This window comes from Ochotona curzoniae, unplaced genomic scaffold (genome assembly GCF_017591425.1).
Source record: "Ochotona curzoniae isolate NIBS_2020 unplaced genomic scaffold, NIBS_Ocur_1.0 contig_291, whole genome shotgun sequence".
NCBI classification, from domain to species: domain Eukaryota; kingdom Metazoa; phylum Chordata; class Mammalia; order Lagomorpha; family Ochotonidae; genus Ochotona; species Ochotona curzoniae.
Genome location: NW_024465649.1, coordinates 5,830,815 through 5,857,643, shown reverse-complemented (window position 1 = coordinate 5,857,643; position 26,829 = coordinate 5,830,815). Strand labels below are relative to the sequence as shown.

Below are 26,829 nucleotides of genomic sequence, written 5' to 3'. Positions count from 1 at the left end.
ATAATAAATACTAAATATGTTAATTGATGGAATGAATGCAGCCATAAATCCAAGAATTTTGGGTGTTCTCAATAAAGTTGAAAGTAAATTTGCCACCAGTCATCAACTCATAAATAATGTTTGATCTCTTTCCAGTCTGTAGGCTTCCAATCAACTCCAATTACTAGCAAAAATAATTACCAAATCTCAACCAGAAAAAAAATAACAATGACAAATAGTAATATATCAAATTTTATTTCAACTGTCGCTCAACTTAAAGGGTATTGCTATAAGTGAAGCAAAGCTTTGAAATTGTTAAAAAAAATTTCTTTGAGACACATACAGAGAGATGCAAAGACAGAGAGAAAGAGAGAGAGAGAGAAATTTCCCACTGCTTTACTCCTCAGATAACCACAATGGGCAGAATAAGGTAGGCTAAAAAGCTGGGAGCTAGAACTTGAATTCAGATCTCCCACCTGTGAGTCAGAATCTGACTACTTGAGCCATCACTGCTGGACCACCCCCTCCCCAGGTCCTTATTAGCAGAAACTGGACTCAACAGCCCATGCCAGGCGTCAAATTCAGGTACTTCAGTATGGGATGAGAACTTCTTAACTGCTAAACTAAATGCCCATCCAAATCTGTTTTGATATTATTTTTTTTTCCATGATACATTTCTGTAGGTGTAGGGATTTCTCCCTCCCCCACCCCTCTGCCATTATTTCCGCTCCCACCATTTCCCCCATATTGTCACAGTAATATAGTCCAAATCTGTTTTTAAAAAGGAAACTTTTTATTATTGTTAAGGTAGTTCTTTTTATCAAGAATTTGATAGTGCCTTCCTCATAGAGCATTTTATGTCATTTCAATAACCTTCCTGATTCACCTTGTGTGGAAATTTTTCAGAAATGCACATAAAATTTCTCTCCAAGTATTCAGAATCTGCAACATGTCATCAGTGGGAACCTATCAGAAACAAGAAAATACTTCAACAAGTTAATGGGGAAATATCATTAAAAGATAAGTTTATTTCAAAATGCAAAAAAATTTTTTTGAAATCCAAGCAAAGGTGTTCGTAATACATGTTTTCCATAAAGTTGGAGATCGTTCCTGTGCTTGGATTTCAACTTTTGGCACCAGGTAAACTTACCACCAAACTGCAATTTCTCCATGAACTTTTGGAAATCCTCTCACGCAGATTATCAGGCCCGCCTGGGCTGACAGGCTGTGCTGCTCACACACGTCAGGGCTCGGGAGGTACTGACGGAGGCCCTGCCTTCAGGCGGGCTCCAAACACATCAGGCATGTCTGGAAGCCAGCTGACCTGCAAGTGTTGAACTCCCCACCTTTCTCTGGTTATGAAGTAGGGATGTTTATAAGACTACGCTAGACAGAAATGTAGCCTGTTTATAAGCAACTCAAAGTTTATATTCTGGGCAATACCAGATACTTCACAAGAAAAATTCTTGAGGCCAGCACAGTGGCATTTCAGGTTAATCCTATGCCTGCAGTACCAGCACCACATGTGGGGGCCGTTTCCAGTCCTGGCTGCTCCACTTTTGATCCATCTACCTGCCGGTAGCCTAGGAAAGCAGTGGAGGATAACCCAAGGCCTTGTGCCCCAGCACCAACTTGAGAGAGCTGAAAGAAACTGCTGGTTCCTGGCGTTAGCCCAGCCTGGCTCTGGCTTTTGCGGCCGTTTAGGAAGTAAACCAGTGGGTGGAAGATCACTCTCTGTCTCTTCTCCCTCTGTAACTCTTTCAATTAAAATAAATAATACTTTTAAAGAAGAAAGGGAAACTTTCAGTTTTGTCTGTCACACATTTTTCCAGTTCAAGGACCTGTGCATGAAGAAAGGCTAGTCATCTAATCTGTGATATTCAAGACAGGCCAAGTCTCTGAACCCATGCTGTAAACCAATCACATGAGCATTACTAGAGCAGACGATGGCTCCCTCAAGTCTCCATCTCAAACTTCCGAAGCTCCTCAAGTGTCAGTTACTATCTGTGCCACAGGGCCGGTTCTTTCTGCCTCATCTCTGTCACAGTTACAACAATCACAGAAGAATGATGGCCCAAGTCCCTTCTCAAAGTTAATGTTCTCTAATCATGTCAACTGTCCTCATTAGTTTACTGAGAGAGCCAGGTGTTACCCAGCTGACTGCAGCTCAAAGAAGACAGTGCTAACTGTTGTGGAGCTAAAGGAAGAGAACTGTTCAGTGTGACTGAGAAACCATAGCAACTCCCTTACAAGGTGGCAGTCAAATGGGGTCTAAACTGGCATCTTGATGTCTCTTTACCTTGCAGTTGCTTGTCTAAATTTATTTTCTTCATCTATTTCTCCCTTAGTTGCAGGGCAGCTTTGTGTCTAAGATTCTCTGTGTCCTCCAAATTGAGAGCTGCCTCAAGGATTCATTGGTCTTCAGATTACTAGGCTGTGTTACTTGCAGACATGTGGCCAAGTAGCATTGAGTCCATCCATATCAGTTAGTTTCAGCAGGCCTGAAGCAGAGCTAACATTCTTGCTACGCAGAAATATAAATGAGAATACTTTTTAGTAAAACACAGTACTGTGATTGAATATAGATGTGAGAGGCCGCTTACATTTTCTCCTGCAAAAAAAATATTCAGGATTATAACATGCCTTTAATTATATTGGGACTGTGAAACTGCCAACAGACACAATTACATCATCCAAGCTGTTGGAAATTCCGTAAGTTCAGGGAGTTTTAAAGTCAGATTTGATGAGTAGTAAATGTAATTGCAATTGGTTTATTAAATACTTAGAAAGATAAGCTTTTTCCCAAAGACTGAGTTGTTCTACTTTTGAAAGTTGAAAGTACTTTAATAGCATACCCTTAGTTCCTATCACAATTACTAAGTAAAGAGAGACATCTAAAAAAAGTGTGTGTTAAAGTATCTGTCAGACTGTATTGGTAAGTATCTGATCTGCGAGCAACCCAGGACGTTTATGAATGTTCCGTGTCACAGCTGCTAGGAACGCAGTTGGTTTTGCAGGTTAACATCAGGTCGTTGGCTTTTTAAATACCATGTTGGATTCACTTGAATTCCGCATCTGCCAGTCCTAATTTGACTGCCAGCCATCATTTGCCAGTTGAAAGACTGGAAGAAGTTCACCACCTTCTACTTCTAGCTGAGACACAGAGGAGACCTATTAGAAGTGCCAATAAAAAGGCAGCCGACTGATAACAATAGTCATTGATCATGGACACTCTGCTGCACTAGCATATATTAGGGAAAATGATTAAATCTCCCACAGTCTCCTGCTGTAATGGGAACAGTCACTGTTACAGAACATTGCCATAGGATCAATGCCGCAGCCTTTCTTCTGCATTTATGGAGCAGTGGGAAACAATCATTCTGTGACAGCATCCTCTTCCATTATCTCCTTAGTATTGGCACCTGCTCATTAGACACTGGTACACCAGGGAGCATCAGTGTAGTAACAGGGACCTGTTTTTAAATGGCACTTCTTTATCAGAGAAATTTCACCCAAATTGTAAAGAGGTTACAATTGGAAAGCTATATTATAGGATGAGCACTGCACCTGCCCTTAAAAATATCTTTACCTTCCTTATCCAAGCTACTTTTAAAAGATTTTATTGTTTATTTGAAACAGCTGCAAGGACACACACACACACCCCCCATCTGTACTTCATCCAAGTATCCCATGTCAGTAGAAGGGCTTAGACATTTGGACCACCTTCCACCACTCTGCTTTTACCAGGAATGGTGCTGGGAACAGACACTGATATTGAATACTGGCATAGCAAATGGCAGCTTTACCTGCTCTGCCACAATACTGACCCCTTGCCTATTTCTTTTTAACTTTCACTTATTCTTTAGATTTTTTTTTTTTGAAAGATCCAGGGAAGAGAGAAAGGGATGGAGACAGAGAATGATCTCTTATTCTCTGGTTCCTGTCCCAAATGCCTGCAACAGCTAGAAAGTCCAAAGCTGGAATCCCGAAGTCAACCTAGGTCTCCCAGGTAGGTGGTACAGATCCAAATACTTTGTACCCATACATCCAGAAAATGGGCTGTTCTCTGACTTGTGAGTAACAGAAGCAGGTAGGATGAAAATGAAACTGAGAAAAAAAGAGGAAAGCAAAGAGGAAGAAAGAAACTTCAGACTCACTGAGAGTTTGCTCTAGTGTTTTCCTGTCTCTAATAAATACAATGAAACATTTGTAGACCTCAAACAGAAGGAAGGGTGGTTTTTTTTTTTTTTGCCTCTTATATAAAGAAAAATCCTTACTTAAACATTTTTCAACCTTTATTCTGAGAACACAAACTAGATATTTTCTAGGACCAAGTAATACCACAGTTTGACTAACAATGCAAACATATTGGATTATATCTTGAAACTAAAATGCTATTGAAAATTTAAATATTTTACAAATAGTAGTAATAGCTACTGAATATGAACCACACATTATTCTAAAGTACATGTACACATGTACATGTTTGCATGTCCATATATATGAGCGTTTCAAAAATTCATGGGAAGATAGAATTAAAAAGAGAAGTTCATTTTGGTGAAAAAATATTTTTAAATTGTTACACAGATTTTTCATAAAATGTGTTTTTCATTCATTACCCTGTTTCATGGATTTCAAAACATTTTCTACCGGAATGAACTTATCTTTTAATTCTATCTTCTAGAATTAAGAGGTTTTGAAGTGCATGCACCCATCTGTAGGTGTATTATGCACATATGTTTAATTTTTTAAAAAGTGTTTCAGAATGGGCCAGGCATGGTAGCCTAGTAGCTTAAGTCCTCGCCATGCATGCTCCGGGATCCCATATGGCCGCCGGTTCTAATCCTGGTTGCCCTGCTTCCCATCCAGCTCCCTGCTTGTGGCCTGGGAAAGCAATAGAGAATGGCCTAAAGTCTTGGGACCCTGCACTGTGTGGGAGACTTGGAAGAGGCTCCTGGCTCCAGATTGGCTCAGCTCCAGCCATTGCAGCCACCTGGGGAGTGAATCAATGGACAGAAGGTCTTCATCTCTGTCTCTCCTCCTCACTGTATATCTGACTTTCCAATTTAAAAAAAAAATGTGTTTCAGATTTCTAATAATAATATTTTCAGATTTATTTCCCTCTCTTATATGTTTTCAACTATTTGCTACCTACTGATAATTTTATTTAAATGTTAGTTGAGCATAACTTCCATGGAAATAAAGGTCCATCTTTTATGGCCATCCATTTTTTAAAAAGTGCTTTGTTAATACTGCAAAATAAGAGGCTTTTGTTGGGGCAATGGAGGAGTAAGGAAAGAACAGAAATCATGAGCCACACAAATCCTGATCACTGTTGTGTAGCGATCATGGAGCTATGTGTTCCAGGCGACTTCCTGCCTCCCAGAGGATCCAGGTACTGTCCATTGACCCAGTTTGGGCCATGCATCGATTCACATACCTCATAAACTCAGTTAAAACAGGCATGGTGAACGACATCCAAGGAAAATAGGAGCAATGTTCCCATCTACAGAGTAACTCAGGGGCTCTTTACCCATGAATTCCTGAGCAACACACCAAGTGCTACAACAGAAAGAGTTCCCACCAGTAACCAGACAGAGAGCATGTTTCCCAAATGAGAGAATACTTTTGGAATAAAGAAGAGTTTTTTTTTAGTCCACAGACACTCTTAATGAAAAATTAAACTGAGACAGAATAACTGAGCCCCCTAGAGTGTGTTGCTTGCATTTAATAATTACAAACCCTATGCAAAACCTTTGGATTTAAAATAACAGGGTTGTTTTGATTCTTGATTCTGTGGCCTGTTTGGAGTGAGGGACTCTGTTTTCAGTCCAGCACCTTTAGCCCATTCTGAAAACTTGCTTTACGTGCAGCTGTGAATGTTAAGTATTTATTCCAGCTCTCTCTCATGTCTGGGTTTCAGTGTGATCCAAGCATCTTTTTGTTCATACTGAAGAAACATTCCAATGTCGAGGGATCCTCACTAGAGTCTACTGTGTAATGAGATGTGGTTTAAGCTTTCATTTGCAGAGTTGGAAACATGCACAAATCATGAGAAATTCAAGGAATGGCAACCCAATATCCATTTCTAATCTGAAGTGTCCTCTGCAGTGCCAGATTATTCTGCCATGTTAGCCAGACCAGCCCAGAAACCACTTAACTGTGATTAGCTTCCAAGATTAATGAATTCAGGGATATCATGATCACTCGTGACTTAATGCCGGTCAGATTGGCCATCTGTCTTGCAGCCATTTCCTGAACCCAGCCAAGGAGAAGGCTTAACCAAAATGGCTGTGCAGCAGCTCACCTGTTATAACAGCTTGTCAGTGGCTCACACAACCAGCACTCCATGTTCTAATGCCGGAATACACATGTAAGGATTAAAGGTAGCATGGTATACTTAAGAATGCTTTTCAGGGCCAGTTATTCTTTGATATTTATCACTGCATAGTGGTGACACCTGCTTCTAATTTTAGCACTTCTCTCTTCCACTGGATGACTTTTTTTGTTCCTTGAGAAATCTTATCCTCAAAAGATTTAAGTAGTAATTTTTCTCCTTTTGATGTGTTTGATGTTTTTATGAGTTTGCTCATCAGCGCTGAAACCTTAACATGCCTTTATATATTTTTTTTAAAATCCCCTTAACACATATTTGAAGACTTTTACAAAGATTGATTAAGATTGATTTGTTGTAAACATCACTATCTGTCCCTTGGCCTACTTGTTAGTTCTCTTAAGTTGACAACTGCCAGAGGCATAGATAAATTCTTTGCTATGTGAGGAGCCCAGTAAGGCGCTTACATCAAATACCCATGTTTGGCTGTCTTTCACGTTCGAAGACAAGATTGGTGACAGTTGTCCTTTGAGATAAGTGGAAGGGAAGCAGCAGTCTGGGTGCTGGTCTTGTCTCTTTAATCATATAGGGAAAGTCATTTGACTTAGGGATGGCCAGCCACATTGTAGTCCCCAACTGGTTTGCTTTTTTGTTTTGGTCTTATATAAAGACCTTTTGCTCACAGGTGCTGGGTGAAGTTCATTGCGTGAGTGAAAAAAAAGCCACAGAAGATGGTTGATAGCTAGCAACCCATCCTGATTGGCCTGTGGAAAGTTGTTAGAGTAAAATTGGATCCTTGTGTTGAGTTCCAAAAAAAGGTGCGAATTTGAAGAAGAAGTGTTAAATCATGACTCCAGAGGAAATGTCGGCCATGCGCAGTTTTTAGTTAATGTGAAAACCAAACTCTAGGTTTTGGCCAAACAAGAGCAGGAGAAAGAAGGGTGAATCACTCCTTCCAAGTTGGAAGCTTTCCAGTGACCAAGGCTCAACCAAGACCCCACGCCTGCATGGAACTAAGTCATTTACCAAATTGATATGCAGCACTCTGCCAAGCAGTCACCCTTTGTGTCAGATAATAATTTTTAATCAAATATGTTCAAGATATGAAGACAGCTAAGAAAACAGCACAGTTTTTAATAATTACACTCATAAGTAAATGGATCTATCATTACGTTGTCACAAAGAATGACAGCAAACAGAAACATCTTGCCGATCCCTCTCAGATAAGTATTTACCGTAATTAGACATCGTCTCTTCTGCAGAATGTAGCATTAATCTTCAGAAATGTGACTTTCCAGAAAATACTTCTCTCTGATGTATTTTTGTTAGAAAAAAAGCACAGCAAACTATTTTCTTGGCTGTTTTGCTTCGAGAAATGATTTGCATAGTTGTGTGATTTAAATGTGTGCAATTATTTCCCTTTTTTGTTTTCTTGCTGGTTTTAATGGTGCCCAAGTATAATGTGATCCTTTTGTATCCATGAAGCTGTATCTGAGATTAGTGATACACTATGCTCTCCAGAGTGTCAATGTGATGAATATTAGTTAAGTGTTTTTAAGCTTTAAAATGACCTCTTGGCTCATCAATCTAAAGCAAAGGCACAATTTTCAAATTTATTGTTTTAAAAATATTTATTCACCTGAGCAGAGAGATTCTAGAAAGAGTTAGAGAAAACTCCTATGTCCTGTTGTATTCCCCAAATACCTGAAACAGCCGGACAAGGCTGGCCCCTGAAGCTGGGAGCTGGAACTTGATCAAGGTCTCCATGAAGGCAATAAGAAACATAAATACCTGAGCCATACCCACCGCCTTATAGAAGACACACCAGCAGGAAGCTGAAATGAAAAGCTGGAACTAGGAATGGAACTGGAGCACTTTGATGCAGTCATCTTAATGACTAAACTAAATGCCTGCCTCTGTTTTTTGTTTTTTGTTTTTTTGGGGGGGTGGTTAGTGGCTTATTTATAAGCTGTTGGCTAGGATTTTTTGGCATTAAGTAAGAACTCAAGAGGAAACTTCTTTCTACAAAAAAAAAATGTACTGTAAAATTGATAAGTTGTGTTGCCTGCCCCCCACCAGCATCTACAAGCACAGGCTTTCATAACTTCATTTTATTTTTCTCTGTAGCTTCCATGTTGAACTAAGAACTACTGAACAGTTTATAAAGCGATATCAGCTCAGTTCATTGCACAACTCCATCCTCCCACTTTCTCAGAGATTCAAAGGCCTTTGAAGGCAAAGAATGGGGTTATTGAAGGATGGCCGGCAAATTTCACTAAGCTAAGGTGGAGGTCAAAGTAGTTGATTTGTGGGAATGAACAGAGAACAGGGATGAAAAATCAAATGCTTTGCCATAATAAGGTTTAGCACGAAAATGCTGACTACACTAAGCCTGGAATCTAGCTGACAGAACCTTTCTCTAGTGTTTATTACTTCATTTCACAGTTCAAGCAATTTGAGGAAGCCCAAAATTCTATTTCTTTCACCCCACAAGAAATGTTTCAATCAGTTTCAGATTTTTACTTTAAATAAAGTAATGGGTGCTTTACCTGTGTTCAGGCAACATTTGGCCTCATGGAGCTCCCGGGCAGGTGTAGCCCTGACATGGAACATCGCAGCTGAGATAGCACGTTCAAATTCAGTGTTACCAGAAAGACCTTTAGCTCCAAGATTTCAGTCATGTTTTTCACTGAGAGAAGGAAGTGTATTTAATAAATGCTTCGGTTCACATCATCGAGATTAATGTTACACTCCAAGAAATGTATTAAGGACATTTACCTCCTAGATGATGGAGAGGAAAAACCTTTCATTTTTTCCCCATGTACACAGTCCTATAATCATATAATGTATTTATTTGCTTTTAGGACTTCTAAAAGGATTGATATGCTAAGAAAGTACAGAAGTAATATTTAACTACCATTGTAAAAAAAAAAAAGCCAAAAGAATAAAAGGTTATTTGATACCACATAGACCCAGAGCTGGCTAATACAAAGGCACTTCAGAAATATCATACAAAAAAATAGAAGTAAGAGATAGGTTTATTTTAGTGCCATTATGTTGTTTTAAATCTACATGCAGTTTCTTGAATCATGCACACTTCTGATGAACTTTTGAAATTTACATGGGTCTTTTGGGATTCACATAGATCTCAAAAAAGTGTTTACAACAGGGTTAACCTGTCTGTTAATTTCATTTTCCACAAACATGTTTTCTCATAGAAAACTCTGCAGTGATGGAGCTGCCCGGTGTCTGCACTGTCCATCCCTGTAACTCCCTGTAACCTTTAGCAACATATGGAACTGAGCTCGTGTACTATGACCATGCTCTGCCACTGGATCAGCTGGTTTTTATTTACAGAGTAGCCACATATGACTACTAGCTGCCATATTATATATCGTAGATACAAACAAAACACATATATCATAGATTTTAAACTTTTCAACCTATCATCTAAATGCAATAAAGCATTATGGTGTGTTGTACGTGTGTGTGTGTGTGTGTGTGTGTGTGTGTGTGTGTGTGTGTGTGTGAAAGAGAGGTGTATTTGTTTTCTCCTTTATAAAGTGACATGTTGGGAGAGACACACCAAGACTTCTTTTTGTATGTGAAAGATGAGTGGGAGAAAGAGTGATTGATTCTGTACACTTGTAAACTTCCTACATGATTGCAATAGCCAGATCTGAACAAACAAGCCAGTAACTCCCTTTGGGTCTCTATGGGTAACAGGGTCTCAAACATTTGGTCCATCTTCCATACCTCCACAGGCACACTAGCACAAAGCTAGATGTGGCTGGGATTTGAACCAGTGCCCTGATGTGTGACCGCACCACGAGCAGCAGCTTAGTGAGCTGTGCCACTGGCGAAGCCCGTAGTACATTTTTATGCAGAGAAGATAATTTAAGTTTCTTGAAATTTCTTCTTTATCCTGAGTCCCTCTGTGAATGTGTATGATTGCTGTCTTGAGTCAAAAAATCATTTTTTCTTATAACACGTGGAAGCCAGGCTGGCTGGATATATAGTCTCTGACCTCTTGTAAATATATGGAGCATGGAACACAGTTTTTACATTTCAGTCCTGTCACTGGGGTGTCTGTGTTTACCTTAAAAGAAGAGGAAATCCTCTAGAGAGTCGAGATCCTTTATTGTTGGCTGAGACACCAGATTTTTATATGATCTTTTCCTTGTGTCTATTCTTTTTGCTCTCTGGTTGTAAATTTTCACTCACAAATGAACATTTGGAATACATTAGAGAACTCATCATTCCTTCCCCTTGAATAATCCATGCAATTTTTACTTCATACTCCCATCTTTTAAAAATTGGAAAAAAAAATCGCCTGTGTCACCAAACCTTTTAAATTACCTGAACTTCTTTATGATGTGGTAATTCTTCTGGGGGTCCTTTTAGCTCATTTTAAATGGTTGCGTACAGAATAAAAAGGATAAACCTCAGAAGCTATATTAAATTTCATTTTATTCCCTCCATCATAAAAATGATTTTAAAACATTTTTATTCACTGAAAAAGGCTAAAAGTCAAAATAGTCTGAATGTTTTACCCTTTTTATTGTTGAGTGTGTTAATCATAATAAATTACATTAGAATGAACCCTAATGGCTTTTTATCATTAAGGACACAAACCTGAGACAAGTGCAGGTTTCTTCCTTTCATTCCTCTCTTGGGGTATCATAGGGTCTGTGTTTGTACTCACTGAAACAGAGTGGTCTGTTAACTTGTGATTAATCTCTCCAATTACAATTTTTACTCAACCATCACAGGAAAAAAATGGTCTCATCACAGGTGTAGCGGAAATGGTTCTACAAGATCCTGTTCTTGCCTGAAAGGTAATTGCTAGAGTGCAGCACAACTTCATGTCTCAAAGAAGTGTGTCTGAGCATGAGTCTGTTGCTGGTAGATGAGTTGTCAAATACAGCACTGGTCCCCAGCTTCCCCTTCTGGGTTCAAGAAGTGTCACTTATCCTGCTCACAAGAAGTGAAGTTTATACCGACACACTTAGTCTTGACAATCACAAATGAACAACTTGCTCCCCTCTCAGACATGGAGGGAAAGAGGAAGCTGAATGTCCAGGGAAAAAAAAGAGCAGGTACAGTAGCATTGTCCTTGACACTTAGAATATTTCATGAGGGAGAAATTGGTTAAGTGTCTTAAAGGCTCCTATCAATAAGATAGGTAAATTATGTCTATGATTTTTGGGTTTTTTGGGGTGGGGGGTTTGGTTTTTTGTTTTTCTAAAAATGACATGTTGGAAGAAATTTTTACTGAGAGGAGCAAGACCTTTGGCCCCTGGATTCAGATTGTGGCTCCTTCACTTACTGATTGTGAAGGCTGGCACTCCTTAAAGACGTCTTTCTCTGGTTCACATCTGTCCTCTGAGTGGGGCTGGTTCCTCCCAGGGGCATCGAATGCTGCTGCTCCCCTGTCTCCACGAAACTTGCCTTTGCTTCCTCTGGCTTTACCAGAGCTGCTACCCTATTTTTCTGGTATGCTCTAAATGTTAATTGCACGTCATAGTCAGGATTACATCCACTTCCCCTGCTTTTTTTTCTTTCTTTGATTTTATAAGCCACTATTTCCTGTCTTGCATGTGCTTCACCAGGAATGGTGCTTCTTTTAAAAAAATGATTGAAAACATACATTGGCCAACTCTACGAACATTTTTCCCTACTCCGTATGTGTACTTGACCTCTGAAATATTATTAGTGTACTCAACTGATAACAGTCTCTTCTGTGGAGCACTTTACTTGGTTTCTATAAACTCACCATTTTCTGTGAGTTAAACCCCTCAAGTTCATTGCCCAACCATTTTGACACTAACGTAGTAAAGCTCAGAGGTCTTTTTTGATTTCAAGACTCAGTGAATTCTAAATAAGTGTGAAGTGCGTGTGTGTGTGTGTGTGTGTGTGTGTGTGTGTGTGTGTGTGTTACAGCTCTGGAATTAGAAGATATCAGTATGAGGCATATTTAAAAATAAGTTTTTCCATCATTTCTGGTTATGAATAGAGATGCAAATTGGTTTTTTAAAGTTTTTAATGGAAGAAGCAACTTGTTGCCTACACAAAAGTTGCATAGTAAATATAACTTAGTATGCTGGATCATGATTGTCTAGTAACTTCAGGTGATATCTATTTTATGGAATTTCTGTGTGAGAATAACAGATAGTATATGTACTGTGTTAAATAAAATCCTTACTAATGCCAAAAAGCTTGATATAAAACAAATTATTACCTTTTCAAAGATTAACTTTATTGTTATTGAAAAGGCAGATTTATAGAGAGAAAAAGAAAGAGAGGGAAAAAGATTTTCCATTCATTAGTTCACTTCCCAAATGACCACAATGGCCGGAGCTGAGTGGAGCTGACGTCATGATCCAGGAACATTTTCCGGTTCTCCCACACTTTGGGCCAAAGCTTTGTGTCATTTTCCTTTATTTTCCCAGGCCATAAGCAGGGAGCCACATTAAAAGTGGAGCAACTGAGATACTACTGGCGCCTATATGGGATCCTGCTACTTTCAGGTAGAGGATTAGCTAGTTGAGCCATCATGACATTCCCAAATTATTACTTTTTAAAAATTTTATTCGAAAGAGAGAGAAAAAAACAAGACAGAGATAGGAATAGAGAAATCTTGTATGTACTGGTTCACTCCCCCAAATACCTGCAGTAACCAGGGCTGAGCAGATCAGTCTAGAGTTAGGAGCTCAATCAAGGTCTCCCACATACATTCCAGGGACCCAGCTATTGGAGCCAGTACCTGCTGCTCCCAGGGTACACCCTAGCAAGATACTGGCATTCAAAGCGGAGCCCAGACTGATACTCATTCTGATATGAAATGTGTGTATCCAAGCAGCATCTTAGCCAATACACCTAACCCCAACTCTGAAAAAATGAGTCTTTAAGATTTATTTATTTTTATTGGAAAAGCCGATATACAGAGAGGAGAGACACAAAAAGAGAACTTCCATCTGCTGGTTCACTCCTGATGTGGCTGCAACAACCAGAGCCAGGCTGATCTGAAGCCAGGAACTAGGAGCTTCTTCACAGTCTCCACATAAGTACAGGGTCCCAAGGCTTTGGGCCACCCTTGACTGCTTTTCCAGGCCGCGCACAGGGAGCTGGAAGGGAAGTACAGTGGCCTGGATACAAACTTATGCCCATATGGAATCCCAGAGCATGCAAGGCAAGGATTTAGCCATCAGGTTATTGTACCAGGCCTGACAAATGATTTTTAATGGACTTCAGAATTGTTTTTACATATGTTTACATAACCAGATTAGAAACCTCAACTATAGATATAGCAATTGACTTAAGTTCAGAACTTTTCATAGGCCAGTTTAGAAAACTGTGAGAGAGTGTGGTGCTTTGTAGAACATACAAGCTTTAGAACTGTAGACATCTCAGTGAAATGCTACTTGGTAGCTGAAAGACTTGGCGTGAATTGCTCAATATCTCTTGGAATCTAATTTCATGTTGTAGGTACGGTGGATAGTAACACCTAAATATCTGAGGTAGAAATGGTAGAATTCTTGTATTGCATGTGATAGATCCAAACAGGGGTTTGGTGACCTCAGAGTTCTCAGCCTCCGAAGGCACTTCAATTCCCCATGGTCTCCTTGGCAGTTGGGATGTAGTCCTTGGTGCCTGTACTGATAGTCCTTGGTGAGGATCCGGGAGTCTTCAGGGTTGAGATACAAGCCTCTTCCTGTCCACCTGCTCCACTCTGGGGACTCCTCCCCGACCCCTGCCAGCTCTATGACCTCCTGTTAAGAGGTTGTCAGGATCGCTCCTGATTCCCCCTATATGTCTTTGTAGTTTTACTGTTGTCTAATGCCGATTTGAGTCTGTTGTCCATGAGTTACCTGTTATGTTCCTGATAGGTTATACTTCACGTCTTCCTCACAAATTCTAAGGAGATGAAAGATTTCTCTGCTTTCCCACCCCATTTCCGAGTAGCTTAGGGTCTTAAAAGTATGTTAGGTTTTACAATTCTTTGATGTAGATCATAAGCAGTCTGATTCACATTGATTGTTCATTCACTGGTTACATCACAACATCTTATTGCATGAGATACAGGCTACTCGGGGTTGGAATAATATTACAATTTACAGATACTGTTTTTTGGATTGCCTCGCAGAATCCAAGGTCATCGGAACAACAGCCAGGAGCCCTGAGTGGTCCACAGAAACAGAACAGTAAACTTCCTTTGGGACTGGGGAGAGGAGCTTTCTCTGATCCTTACTTAGTTCCAACTTTGGATCCCCACCCTCCCTTGCAATGACCATCAGGGTCGCTCCGGAGCCCCCACCTCCCAAAAAAAGCAAACAAAAAAAATTAGAATAGACAGAAAACAAGCTTAGAACCAGACAGGAAATGGTCAGCGTGGATTCACACATACCTTACTAGGTAGGACACAAAGATTAATTACTCCTCACTAAGGTATTGAAGATTTCTCTGCACACCCCTCCTAAAACTGTTCTGCACCTCAACTCTTGACATATGCCTTGTTAGGGTTATAAGCCAGTCTAGACTATCCTAAAATCTGCCATGTTTAGCAAAATTATGCTTCAACACTATAAACTGCTAAATACTAAAATGAAAATAGACACAGGACAGCTGAATAGTACCCTATAGCCATTTTAAGGTGTATAGCAGCCAGTCTGTGTACAAACTAAAGATGAAATGTCAATGAAGTAGTCACAGGATGTGGTTAGGAACTTGCATTTTTTAAACATATTCGTTACTCAATACCATGTCAATTAAATCTATAATTTTTTAAATGGTTGTTGATGTTATGTTGGGGCTTTTAGTTGATCGGGATGATATTCTGCCAGCTCTACCTTCAGACCAGAGATGGTCTCCCCAGTAAGCCATTGAATTTATCTGTACAGTTAGATGCTGGACTCTCTGTTGGTATATGTTTGCAAAGAAAGAATCTTGACTGAATTTGAACTGTAATACTGCAACAAGGTGGAGGAATCCACCATGGGATGAGAGCACAGGGAGGGGTTGGGGGAATCCCAGAGCCTATGAAACTATGTCACATAATGCAACGTAATTAATAAAAAAAAAAAAGGTAGAATTCTAGGCATTTATAAGAGCATGACACATAGCAGGTACTCTATAATTTGTAGCACTAATCTTTTCCAGCCTTGTTTGGGGAATGATTAATACATACGGTCTATTCCTTTTAAATGCGTTCTTGCTCTCTTGAGGCTACTTGATAGAGCAAAAGTCCTGGTAGTTTTTAGGCTTGGTATAACACTTGTTAGGTAACAGCTGCTGTAAATGTAGGTTGTTAGGGGTTAGATGATGACAAACAGCTAGAGAAAAATAGTCCACCTCATGAACGACCAAGCTTACAGGATTCGGGGATCTTTTCTAATTGCTCAGCCATTGGATTTTCAAACAAAAGGACAGAGATTGCTCAATTTCAGATTTTCAAGCAGTTTATGACTAAAAATTTGCATTAACAAAGCAAATGAAAGTGACTTTGACACTTTGAAGCAGAAAACATATACCAATTAAATCTTCTCTGACAACCTGAATTATATCTCCCAAACAGAAAACGTAACATCCCGTTTACCTGAGCAACATTTACCATGAACAGTTTTCACAGTGGAGCAAATTTTTGAGTAATCTCTAGAATAGTAGGCACTCAAACTACTTTCTCTAGGTTTCTGTTTTAAAAGTTACTTTATATGAACAAAGTTAAATGTCTTTTCGTTATTGTTTACAGCCCTTGTCTATTTCCTGTCAGACTACTTCTTTCTACTCTTATTTGTGGAACTCTATTTAGTAGAGCCATTAAGCCTTTGACTATCATGTAAATTAATAATATATTATCTCAAAAAAGTAAATAAAATACTAAGTTGGAGAAAATCCAGCGTGTTGTTGCATTGTCGCTGCAATAATGGTGGATTGGGGTACAGTTCCCCATCTCCTCCATTCCCGTTTATAATACAGCTCCTCTGACTTCTATAAATATTCCCTTTAAGATTTTGTCAAGCAAAGAACAGCACTGTAGTTTCTTCTCTTTCCTATAGGACTTTTCTTTACAACAGTTGCAGTAGAGTTCTTGGCCAAAGTATCTGTTACATCTCATGATTTGGTGGAGAGGAGGGAATTTAATTGTGATTCTTTTTCCTGTTTTACCTTTTCACTTCCTGTAAAGTTGCAGTAAAAGTGTTCTAAAACAGATCCTCAGTTTCTTACAGGACGCACAAAGAATTAGTTTTGCATTCCGCAATGTCATTCAATTTGATTTTGCTACTGATGCTTCTGGAAAGAATTAAGGGAAAAAGAAATATTCAAATGTGTTCCAAGTCCTTGGAAATATCCACCACTTAGTTCTGTTTATAAGAAGATGTCTTGCCATTCTCCTTGGGAGATTGTAAGTTGCCAGAAAACCTTAAAACCTTGGGTAAATTTCCATAAAAACAATAAAAATTTACAGGATTCTGGAGATTAATGTATAATAGGCATGTTTACTTCTCACATTCTGGCATTGGCCTTGACAAGGATGCTTCAAAAAGATAGATCATAGAATGAAGACAGCTTGTTCTGTGCAAAAACTTTCAAAATGTGTACATAGATATCTGTTAGTTTTTTTTTTTTTATTATTGCTGAGTTGTGATACAGGTATACTGGGTCCTTGGCTCACAATCTCACAAGGAAGCAGTCAAAACTGTGTCGAGGCTGCATTCGTTTCTGGAGCTCAGGATCCCCCCTTGCAGTTTTTTTAATGTTGGCTGAATTTTTTTTTTCCTGTAGCATTAGGCCTATCCTCTGAGCTGTCTTAAAGGACAAGGGCCCTGAGCTCAGCAACAAGAGGTCTCTGCTGTTCTTGGCCCTGTGGTTATCTCTTGAAGTTCCTCCACTGTGTGGCAGCTTAATTTTTCAAAGCCTGAAGAGAGTCTCTCTGACCTGATAGGTCAACCCACCAGCAACAAGATCTATTTCCCTAACTCAAAGACAACTTAGTGGAAACCTTCATTGCATCTACAAAACCTCCCTTGACCTTTGCGGCCCAATCACAAGAGTGGCAGCCATCGTATTCTTGAGTCCACACTTACGTTAGGGGCGTAGCTCTACGAGTTAGGGTTACAGGCTCCAGGAATCTCAGGAGCCGTTTGAAAATTTGGACAACCACAGATACAAAGGATGGCTTTAGAGAAATCTTGAGGAGTACCTATTTGGCCTGTACTTTTTCTCATGAGTTTTCTCATGAGTTTCACACATTTAAGTGCCTCTAGGGATAATTGCCACTGGATGATGAGAATTCCACCTTTGTCTCCTTAACACAATTTGGAATGACACGCGTAAAGTTTGGGGGAAAATGGCAGAGTGAAGAGAAATTTAGAAAGAATGTATATATGGAAAATCAGGGACAAGCCAGAATACTTACAGAAATCTGCCTCACATTCTATTACCTCTGTTGGCCTTTTTTATGTCAATCAAAATGGTGAAGTATCATATTGAGACAAAACTTTGTTCTGGACTTCTCATTCTAATTAATTGTTTTTAACATTGAACTTAGAAGAAGTATTTGGTTTGCTCCAGAAAAGGGTCACATTATATTACCAGTAATCTTAAAAACAAACAAAAACCTAACATGTCTAAAAAAGACCTAGACATTAAGTTCAGATTCATTAACAGGAAGCCAATCAAACATTAATCTACACAGCAATTGTGTAGCAGTTTGCACATAGATAATTGGCCAAAAAAAAAAAATTTAACAAGTTTATTTTTAAAATAATGTACAGAAACCAAATTTAGTTTCCAAAATAAAAGCCAAGATTAATGTTCACTAGCTTTTAACAGAGCAGTTTACTAGCATTTTGAAATTTCAGCTGGTCAATTGAGTATACAGAGCAAATTAGCCCAAACATACATTATGCATGTAGAGAAAATATTAAAGCATATAATAAGGAAATGTGCTCAATACGAGTCTTTAAAAATTGAAAGCCCAAAGTAATTTTGAGTTTCATGACAGCCTTAGGGTTCATATTACTTGACTGTGACAAATTTAGAAACTGATGCATAGTTTAGCTTGTTGTTCTTACATCCCAAGTTGATTTCTTCCCTTTTTAACCGTTTCACAAAAGATTTTAAATTTTACTGTTTCGAAACATCTTTATCTTAGCATTCTTGATTTTTTATTGTTACATTGTCCTTATAATTCCTCTTTTGAACAAAATGTAGAATGTAGATTTAAATCTTGCCAACATTTTTGCAGTATTTTGGATGGCATGGGCTGGAAAATAAGAGCTTTTCAAAGAAATGCTAACCTTTTCTTGAATCCAATCATTTGCTTTCTTTAATAAGATTCGTTCAGATACAAGATTTCATTTCTACAGCTTGAAAAAACACGCAAACTTTTGATATTTTTCATTTTATATTTCTATTTCTGTTTCATGACACATAATTCAGGCATTTGACTAAATTTAAATCAGCGGACTGGTTGGCAGCCCAAAAATTGGTTTGTACAGAGGAATTTGTATAACTAGGGAGAAGTTTACAATCTACTGGATTTTTATTTTTTAAAAAGACTTTTATTATTTATGTTTTTAAAGTTGAAATACTCTCCCTAATGTAATTACCTCATGCATCCTAACAGCTGGGTTACTTGCAGTGTCTGTCCATCCAGAAGCCCAGTGCACCGTACCCAATTGGAGCATTGGTCTCATATGACTATTCACTCATTGCCTACTGCATACACAAGCAAAAAAGTCTAACTAAAGTCAGTAGACTTTGTTTTTACTTCAGATCTCATGAATATTGATCTGGAAAGCACATGATCCAAATTCCTCAAGTTGGCGTGACAGCACATAGCAGTCCATATTGATACTTAACATCTCACCAATTCGCAATTTATTTCTTTTGATTCAATGCCCCAAGTCTTGCTTTGTCCTGGCATATGCTGGTGAAACCACAGATAAAATTGAGAGCCACACAGATTGAAACCTCTCAGAACCTTTTTGGACCACTGGTATATGTCCCTGACCATTTGATGCAAACACAGAAAGGCCACAATAGGTCCCTCTGCTTGTAGAGTCTGCAGTCGCACTCAAAAGTCAGATTTGTAGAAGCATGCTAAGGAAATGTGTGATCAGAAACAACAAGAACGTATTTCAATACAGGGTAGGTTAACTCAATATCTGGGAAAACATGTAACTATGAAGTGGATAGTGTTTCCCAGCAGGTGTAAGTAACCACTACATGCTAATATCATCACCAATTTGATCACCTTTTTCTCCAGTTCCCCCAGATAATTCCTCAGTCCCAGACAGAATGCAGCATAGGTAGACTCTGATCTTCGGTATTTGGTTCCTTTGACATCAGGACAGACTGTGTGCTAGAAACATGAGGGAGCCCAACTTTGTCCTATGATGTAAAGTCCAGGAATCATTGTCTGTCTTTCACACCCGAATTTCCTTTGCTTTAATTGTTGCTACCAAAGTGGCAGATGCCTACAATTGTGCATTGACATGTTTGCTGAGAATGCTATAAATCCAGCAATTACAAGGAACTCTTTTCCCATTATTTTCTTACCAAAGAATTTCCTAATCTGGAAATGTTGTGTAAACCTTAGCCCACTGTTGCTTATTTCAACATAAAAATAATGTATTTCATCAAAAGAGACAAGTGGGCAGGAATAAAAAAGGTAATGAAATGATAAAAATGCAATACATACAGAGAAGTGTTAGGCATATCTTTGAGGGTATAGAAAGTCCTGTTTTGTACTTGTTTGTTTTCAGTTAACATCACAAATCCTTTTCCCACAGCCTTACTCTTCGTAGTGTCATCTGCATTAGCTACCCTCTTTTCACAAGCTCCCAATTGGTGAGCATTTAAGCTTTTTTTTAGTGTATACCTTTCCTTTTTTCCCCATTTTAAATAATTTATCGAATGAACTGAGTTGTCATTGTTGAGGATGTTCTTATGTTAAAATAGCTAAACTATTGAAAATGTGGAGAAAATATCTTGGTGCTGAGGAAAGATCACAGGTGTGGTGAAGTCCTTGCACATGAGCTCTTCATAAGTTTAGGTGGCGGCTTCTTCTGCAGGCTCCCAGAGGTAGTAAATGCAAACAGCAGTATTAACACACGCTGGCAAAGCTGAGCCCTGGATAATCAGAGATCAATAAACCCAAAGTGGACTGTGGTTTCATAAACTAAATTGAAATAAATTACAGATTGACTTATCAGGGGACCACGCTGTCACCGGTTTGTGTCTGTGACAAATTTGAAGAGATTCAAAACCAAATTTTCCATTCATCAATGATTCTATTTTTTAAATCAAAGATCCTTTAAATGTTATCTTTTAGGTTACACAGGTTGCTACCATGAGAACTAAAGTGTCCTTACCAATCATTCTTCTTGCCAGGATTGCCATCTCCAACCACACTGAAGAAGTCCGAGAAGTCTGGTTTCAGCAGCCCCTCCCCTTCACAGACCTCCTCCCTGGGCACTGCGTTCACACAGCATCACCGCCCCGTCATCACAGGACCCAGAGGTAAGCTGCTTCACAGGACCCATGCCTATGCATAACCATGGCCTTAGAACCAGTGTGGCAAAAGGAGAGCGAAGACTCCCAAAGATTCCCAGGAGGCAATGAGTGGCCCAGTTTCTTATGCTTGGGAGCAACCTTGGAATGTTAGGGTCCTAAGAGACATTACATCAGTTCCTTGATCCTTTCTTAAGGTGAGAAGGGACTAAACCTGGATTTTTTTGCTAGTGAGATTTTGCAAAAGTGAGAAATAACTTGAATTGAACCAAAATCTGTTCTATATGCTGTGCAAAAGTGTGAGGTGAGTACAAATCATTGTGGTCAGGTACCTGGGTTCAAGTGATGGCATTTTTTTAAACTGTCTCTTCCCTGTTGATCTTCCTTCCATGAAACCTGATTTCAATATGTGGCATTTTGTGTTGAGCTTGTTTGTATCAGGGTGTTGAAGAGCAGTCTCCATTTGCTCCTTTTGAAGTGGTAGATAGTTTGTCTGGTTTTCATTGCTGTGTTTTCATTATTTTTGTCTTGTGTGCTTTTAAGTTTATTATTAAAATGTGTCCACAAGTAATATGATTTGTATTTCACATTAAGGACAAGCCTTAAGCCTCAAGAGAATGTCAGCAAATCACTTAACTTGGTGTAATTGCAAGATAAAAATATTTATTAGTTTGTTTATGAAGCTCCCACAGTAGGGGTATGAACAATTGTAACCACGTTTACCTTCTTCCATCAGATTTTCGTTTAGGTGGGTCTGTGATCTAGCCGCTGGTATCATAAAATATCCTAGAAAGTCACGGTCTCTTGTTTCCTCTGACATATGCCTGGAGAAACTGATATTTCTTGCATTAATCTCTGTGTTAGCCTCATAAATCTGAATCCCGTTATAAATAGTGTATGTGTGTTGACAACGCAGAAGATTACACTGAAGAAAGCAAGGAACCTGGTGACAGTGGGAGGAAACCTTTTTTCTATCCATCATTAAAAAAGAAAAAACCTACCTGATTCATCTTTACATCTTTGCATGCTTTCTAATCATGAAAAGATGCATCATCATTGCACTTGTGTGTATATCGTAAAAGTCATATAGTTTTGATACAAAGAAATATGTATCTGCATATTAAGGTTTATAAATGTGCTTTTTAAAACTTGAAAACTTGCATCTTGATGCATTAGAGAAGCCCAAAGTAAACCTCTTTAAATGAGGTAGTATTGTTTTATTACCGCTTCGTTAACATTCAGTGAACATCTTGAATGGGTCATCCAAGATGGAAGCCCTTTTAATCCAAGTATTTATATCATAGAGAGGCAAGTCTTATATTTGTACCCTCTTTCTGTGGTTGGGTTCATGCATCCTAAATGCCAAGTGAATGCTGCAAGAAGCGTCTGCACAGGGAATAGGGGGGACTGTGGAGTGCCATTTGTGTTCAGACACTGGAAAGCAGCGCATAACCAAGTGCAGACGAGTCATACAAGCAAGCAAGCATCTAGAGGAGATGTAGGATCTGGTCATGCTGACCATTTGTCCCAGAGAGATTTCCAAGTTTATAAAAAATGTTGAAGTCCTAAATTCATCAGCCAATAGAGAACATTCTAAGCAGAAGAAAGATTTGTAGGGTACAGGTCATAACGATTAAGAAGAACAATATATCCTCAAAGAGAGCTGCCTCTTTGCTTCTTCAGACACGTTGGGAATTTTCTTGATGCCCTTACCAGAAAAATGGGACAGTACTACTGCGGAGTAAACCTTTCTCCCAACCTCATGTTCTTATGTAGAAACTATAATAAACCAATATTAATGGAGATTCCCTGAGGAGCATAAAGAAATAGGTACATATTTTTACTAACATTGTGTACAAGACTAGAGGTTTTGCCTTAAAGCTGTGGTTCTAGAAATTATCATAACTTGCCCTTACTCCTGGGTATTTGATTGACAATATCCTTTTGCCAGACAACTGAGTGTGTCTGCCCAATGATGCATCCCGTGAACAGTCAGTGTGTCTCCTTAGTCCACAGCACAGTGGCTTTTTTTTCCCCAGCCATGTTCCTATTCATAAAAATGTGTACAAGGAAAAGATTAAGGCACTTAGTTTAGGATAATGGAATACCGAAGATTTTTTTTTTATTTTTGATACCACTTTATGACACAATTTCATAGCCTCTGGGATTCCTCCAGCCCCTCCCAACTTCCCCCATATTGAATTCCTCCATATTGTTATAGTAGTACAGTTCATAACCAGTCATGAAGATTTCATTTTCATCAGAATTGAAGCTGGTTCCCAGCATCCATGATCATCCTACTTTCCTTTGTTCTAACATCTACGACAAAACAAGATGACCTCAGCAAAACCAGAACACACCAAAGTAATTGCCCTGTCTTTGATACAAACATAAACCTTATTTGGAAATCCGATGCCCACCTTTTATAGCGGCAACTCCTTTTTAATAAAAAGTTCTGAAGCCAAGGCAAGAAACCAGGGCTTTGAAGGCAGACAACATATCTTACTGGTTATCTCAGACCTTTGCAACAAAATACCAACTTTGCTTTGCTTTTAATTGATATACATCTTATTAATGTGAAATTCATGTACATTCTTCTAGAGTAAAATTTGGATGGAAAAGACCGCCTAACATTCACGCTGTCCTGTCTTCCTTGGGACTCCCACAGTGAGCTTTCTGTCAAAATATTGTTTGAGTGAATAAAATGTAGTCAGTTTGCATTCAAATGCATACGAAAGTTGTTCATCCCATGTCTGTCCAGGAATTTCCCATTGCTTCAGAAAAACTCAATGGGACAGGTGTGTGATAGCTGAGGCCAAAGTTCTGTATGAGGATTGTCTGAGACAGGAAAAAACAGGACTTTACGTCCGAAGAGAAGTGATGTCTGGTGATCTGAGTAAGGCCTTGCTCTGCGTAGTGCTGGTTGCCACTGCTCCTAACCACGTCCCTCCTTACATAGTCAAGGTGCAGGCCTGTGGTTTCTTCAGACTAACTTCCTCTCTGATAATGGCTTTCTTTGTGGCTTTAAGAAATCACTTAACCTCGTGGCCTCAGTTTGGCCATCTGTACCTTGGGGATATTACCTTGACACCTGTGTCTCTCTGTGGTTAAAGTTAGGTAAAGGGATTAATCTATTTTAGACTATGCTGATGGTGAGAAGATAGTAAATTTCAGTCAAGGCATTTGAATGCCATTATACATTATTGCAGACACTATGCATTGTAAGCTTTTTCTTTTAGCACTACCTAAAACTGTAATCATAGTATTACATCATGGCAACTTACCTTATTTGTGATAAATAGCCAAAAAAAACCCCACTCTGTTCTTCCCTTTGCCCTCCTAAGAGTTGTATATTTTTCTGATGGTCTAAAGATTCTCTTTTTGAGAGTTACTTGGAGTGATCATCAGTAGTATTTTAAAGCTTCCAGAAGGTTTGTCTTCTTAAAGGTAATCTTTCTATCCAAAGTCTTTGCTCTTTTTAAAAACAAGATAATGAGTGGTAGCTGTTGAAATACTCTGCACTAAGTAAGTGATTCTGTGATTTAAGGTGTAGAATGGGAGGAGCGACTAGTGTACCCACAGCAGGAAACAGCATCGAAAGTAACTAAAAAGCCTTGTGCTCTGGAATCTCCCAGTCTGCTGTGTTCCCTGTGTCAGAGAAGTAACAGAAAAGCTGACCCATGACCGGAGTGTGATCAAGGCTGTTTATGATGGCACTACAATGCAATCAAGGGCTGAGATGTCTCCCAGTTGTCCTACTGGGGGTTGCTGTAGTCTGGTTCCACTGTGACCTCCTTGTCCTAGCACAGCCACTCTTCGTGCCTTACAGCTGTATTCCAAGCAGAAAGGAAGGGATGAGTGAGAGCTCATTTCTGTCTCCTTTTAGAGGTGCAGGATGGGGAGAATTCTGTTACAGAGCTATGTGTGAAGCTGGACATGCGAGATGCGCAGCTGAGCATGTTACCACTCTGCATAAAATTAGGGTTCTGTAAGTGGAAACACATGAGATAAATATATAAATTTGCTTGTCAGCACTCAGCAACATACCCTGCATTACTGTTACAGGTAAAATCCCTAAGGTGACCAGAAATCAACGATCTAGCCAAGTGTCTTCACACATTATCAGTAGCTACTGTCTTGCTTTCTCCCAGTATGAGACTTCAAGTTCATTTCTTTGAACAATTATTTTATTTTCACATTTTTATTACTCAGTTTGCAGCCTCTCGTGACCGCAAATGTCTGCCAGGCGTTTGCACTGTATAAGGTGTTCTACTAGGTACTGGATGTGAAGAACAGATATGGATTCTGTTCTGAGTGCTCACCTCCTACGGTGTGTGAGGACAAGAACAGCAGCAGTTGTGTTCCTGTGTGAAAAGCATCACAGGATGCCACAGGAGACAAGCAAACAGGCTTCTCCAGGCAAAGCCCAAGTGACACCTGCCACTGTTTAGTCCATACAAGCATGAGATACATCCCCTGTACTCTGCTGCCCTTCTTTTTGTAAAAACAGAGTAGCAGCAGCAAACACGCCCTGCCATGAGGTAAAAAGTACCAGGAAACACTGACAGGTGAAATACGAAGAAGTTAAGCAGCTCGTTTAGTATGAATCCAAGTACGATATGCACTATGCAGAGTTCAGAGGTAAAATTACCTTGATCCAGAAAATATGCAGAAGATAAACTAAAACCCGTTGTCCCATAAACCAAAGAGTCACGTACAGCTTTCAGAGAATCATACCTGTTACTGTTAGCAGGGGTATCAGAATTTCTGTGCTCTACAGACCTCTCTAAGACCATGATCCTCCTGCGAAGCATCCGAGGGTCTGAAGTTAGCAGTGCCTCCACGTTTGGTCAATAAAAACACACTGGAAAGAATTACAAGAATAAGATCACCTCCCAGGAAGTTTGGATCACCAGAAAAGGTAGAAGTGATGTGGATTCATAATATGCGCAGAAAAGAATTAAGGGAGCAGAATTCTACTGTTCAAACCAAACTCTGACCCCTGGAAAAAAATGGTTCTTGATGCTTCACCACCACAACCCGGGTACCCCTTTTTAGAAGCTCCCACATGAGGAGCATGCTTTGCTTTCTTTTATCAAGTCTGCTAACTTTCTGCCCTCTTAGGAGAGCTTTCAGCTTAGTTGTAGAACATGCTGGTGCTCAACTGAATCTAATTTGTCTCTCCTGGCTTAGTGCAATTGAATTATCTCAGGAAAATGAGAAGCAATTAAGTACCTGTTGCTAAGAAGGCGCTGAAATAATCTGCCAACAGACAGGCGCAAGGTGTTTATTTATTGCTGGAGTATGTCGGTTAAGAAAGCATTACGTTGTCATTTAGGAAAGCGTTACGTTGTCTTTGTCTCATACCACTTGCCAGAATTGGTTTTCAGATGCAGGCATCATAGTTCAAACAAGTCCCACCTTTGAGGAGCCCACGAAAGAGAGCGAGAGATTTGCACACTTCTGTCAGGTTCACTGAGCGCAGTGCCCGACGCGATGGGAAACACCATCACTGGGATTGGAGGATTGGAAGTTAACTGAATGGTAAAGAGGAAGTGCAGCTTTTTAGCAAAGGCCATTTAAGTCCCAGTTCAGGAAATTATTAAATTCATTAGCCAGATACTTACAACCAGCCATTACTGCCCAGCCAAAGGAAAAAACAGTGCCAGCAAATGTTTTAAAACTACAACTAAACAAAAGTCAGGAAGCGTGTAATTAAAACTGTACCTTTATTGTATTGTAAAGAGTTTCACTGTGACATGGAAAATATTTAAAAGAGAAGGCTGTTTAGCTAATTTGTCTGCAAGTGAAACTGCCTGGTGGAGAACCATCCTAAATTAACTGTAAGGCCACCCACCGAGCATACCTCATAAAGGGCCGTGGCTGCTCAGCTTGGTTTTGTGTAACCATTCAATAATTACCAGATAAATGCATAACTAAAAGCTCTATTACACTAATAATTTGTACTGAGATAGATGTGTGGGACACCCTGCTGGGTT

At 39.3% G+C, this 26,829-nt stretch overlaps 1 protein-coding gene across 6 annotated transcripts in view; it reads left to right on the top strand.

Annotated features, from left to right (window-relative positions):
* NFIA (nuclear factor I A) overlaps positions 1-26,829 on the top strand; it is a 589,215-nt gene that overhangs the window by 490,610 nt on the left and 71,776 nt on the right. For 4 of the 6 annotated variants that reach the window (XM_040978451.1, XM_040978450.1, XM_040978449.1 and 1 more), the window contains one exon: positions 20,711-20,839. The exons of the other annotated variants lie outside the window; for them this stretch is intronic. In XM_040978451.1, the coding sequence (XP_040834385.1) occupies positions 20,711-20,839 (129 nt within the window). The remainder of the gene's footprint in view (positions 1-20,710; positions 20,840-26,829) is intronic. 6 annotated transcript variants of the gene reach the window in all.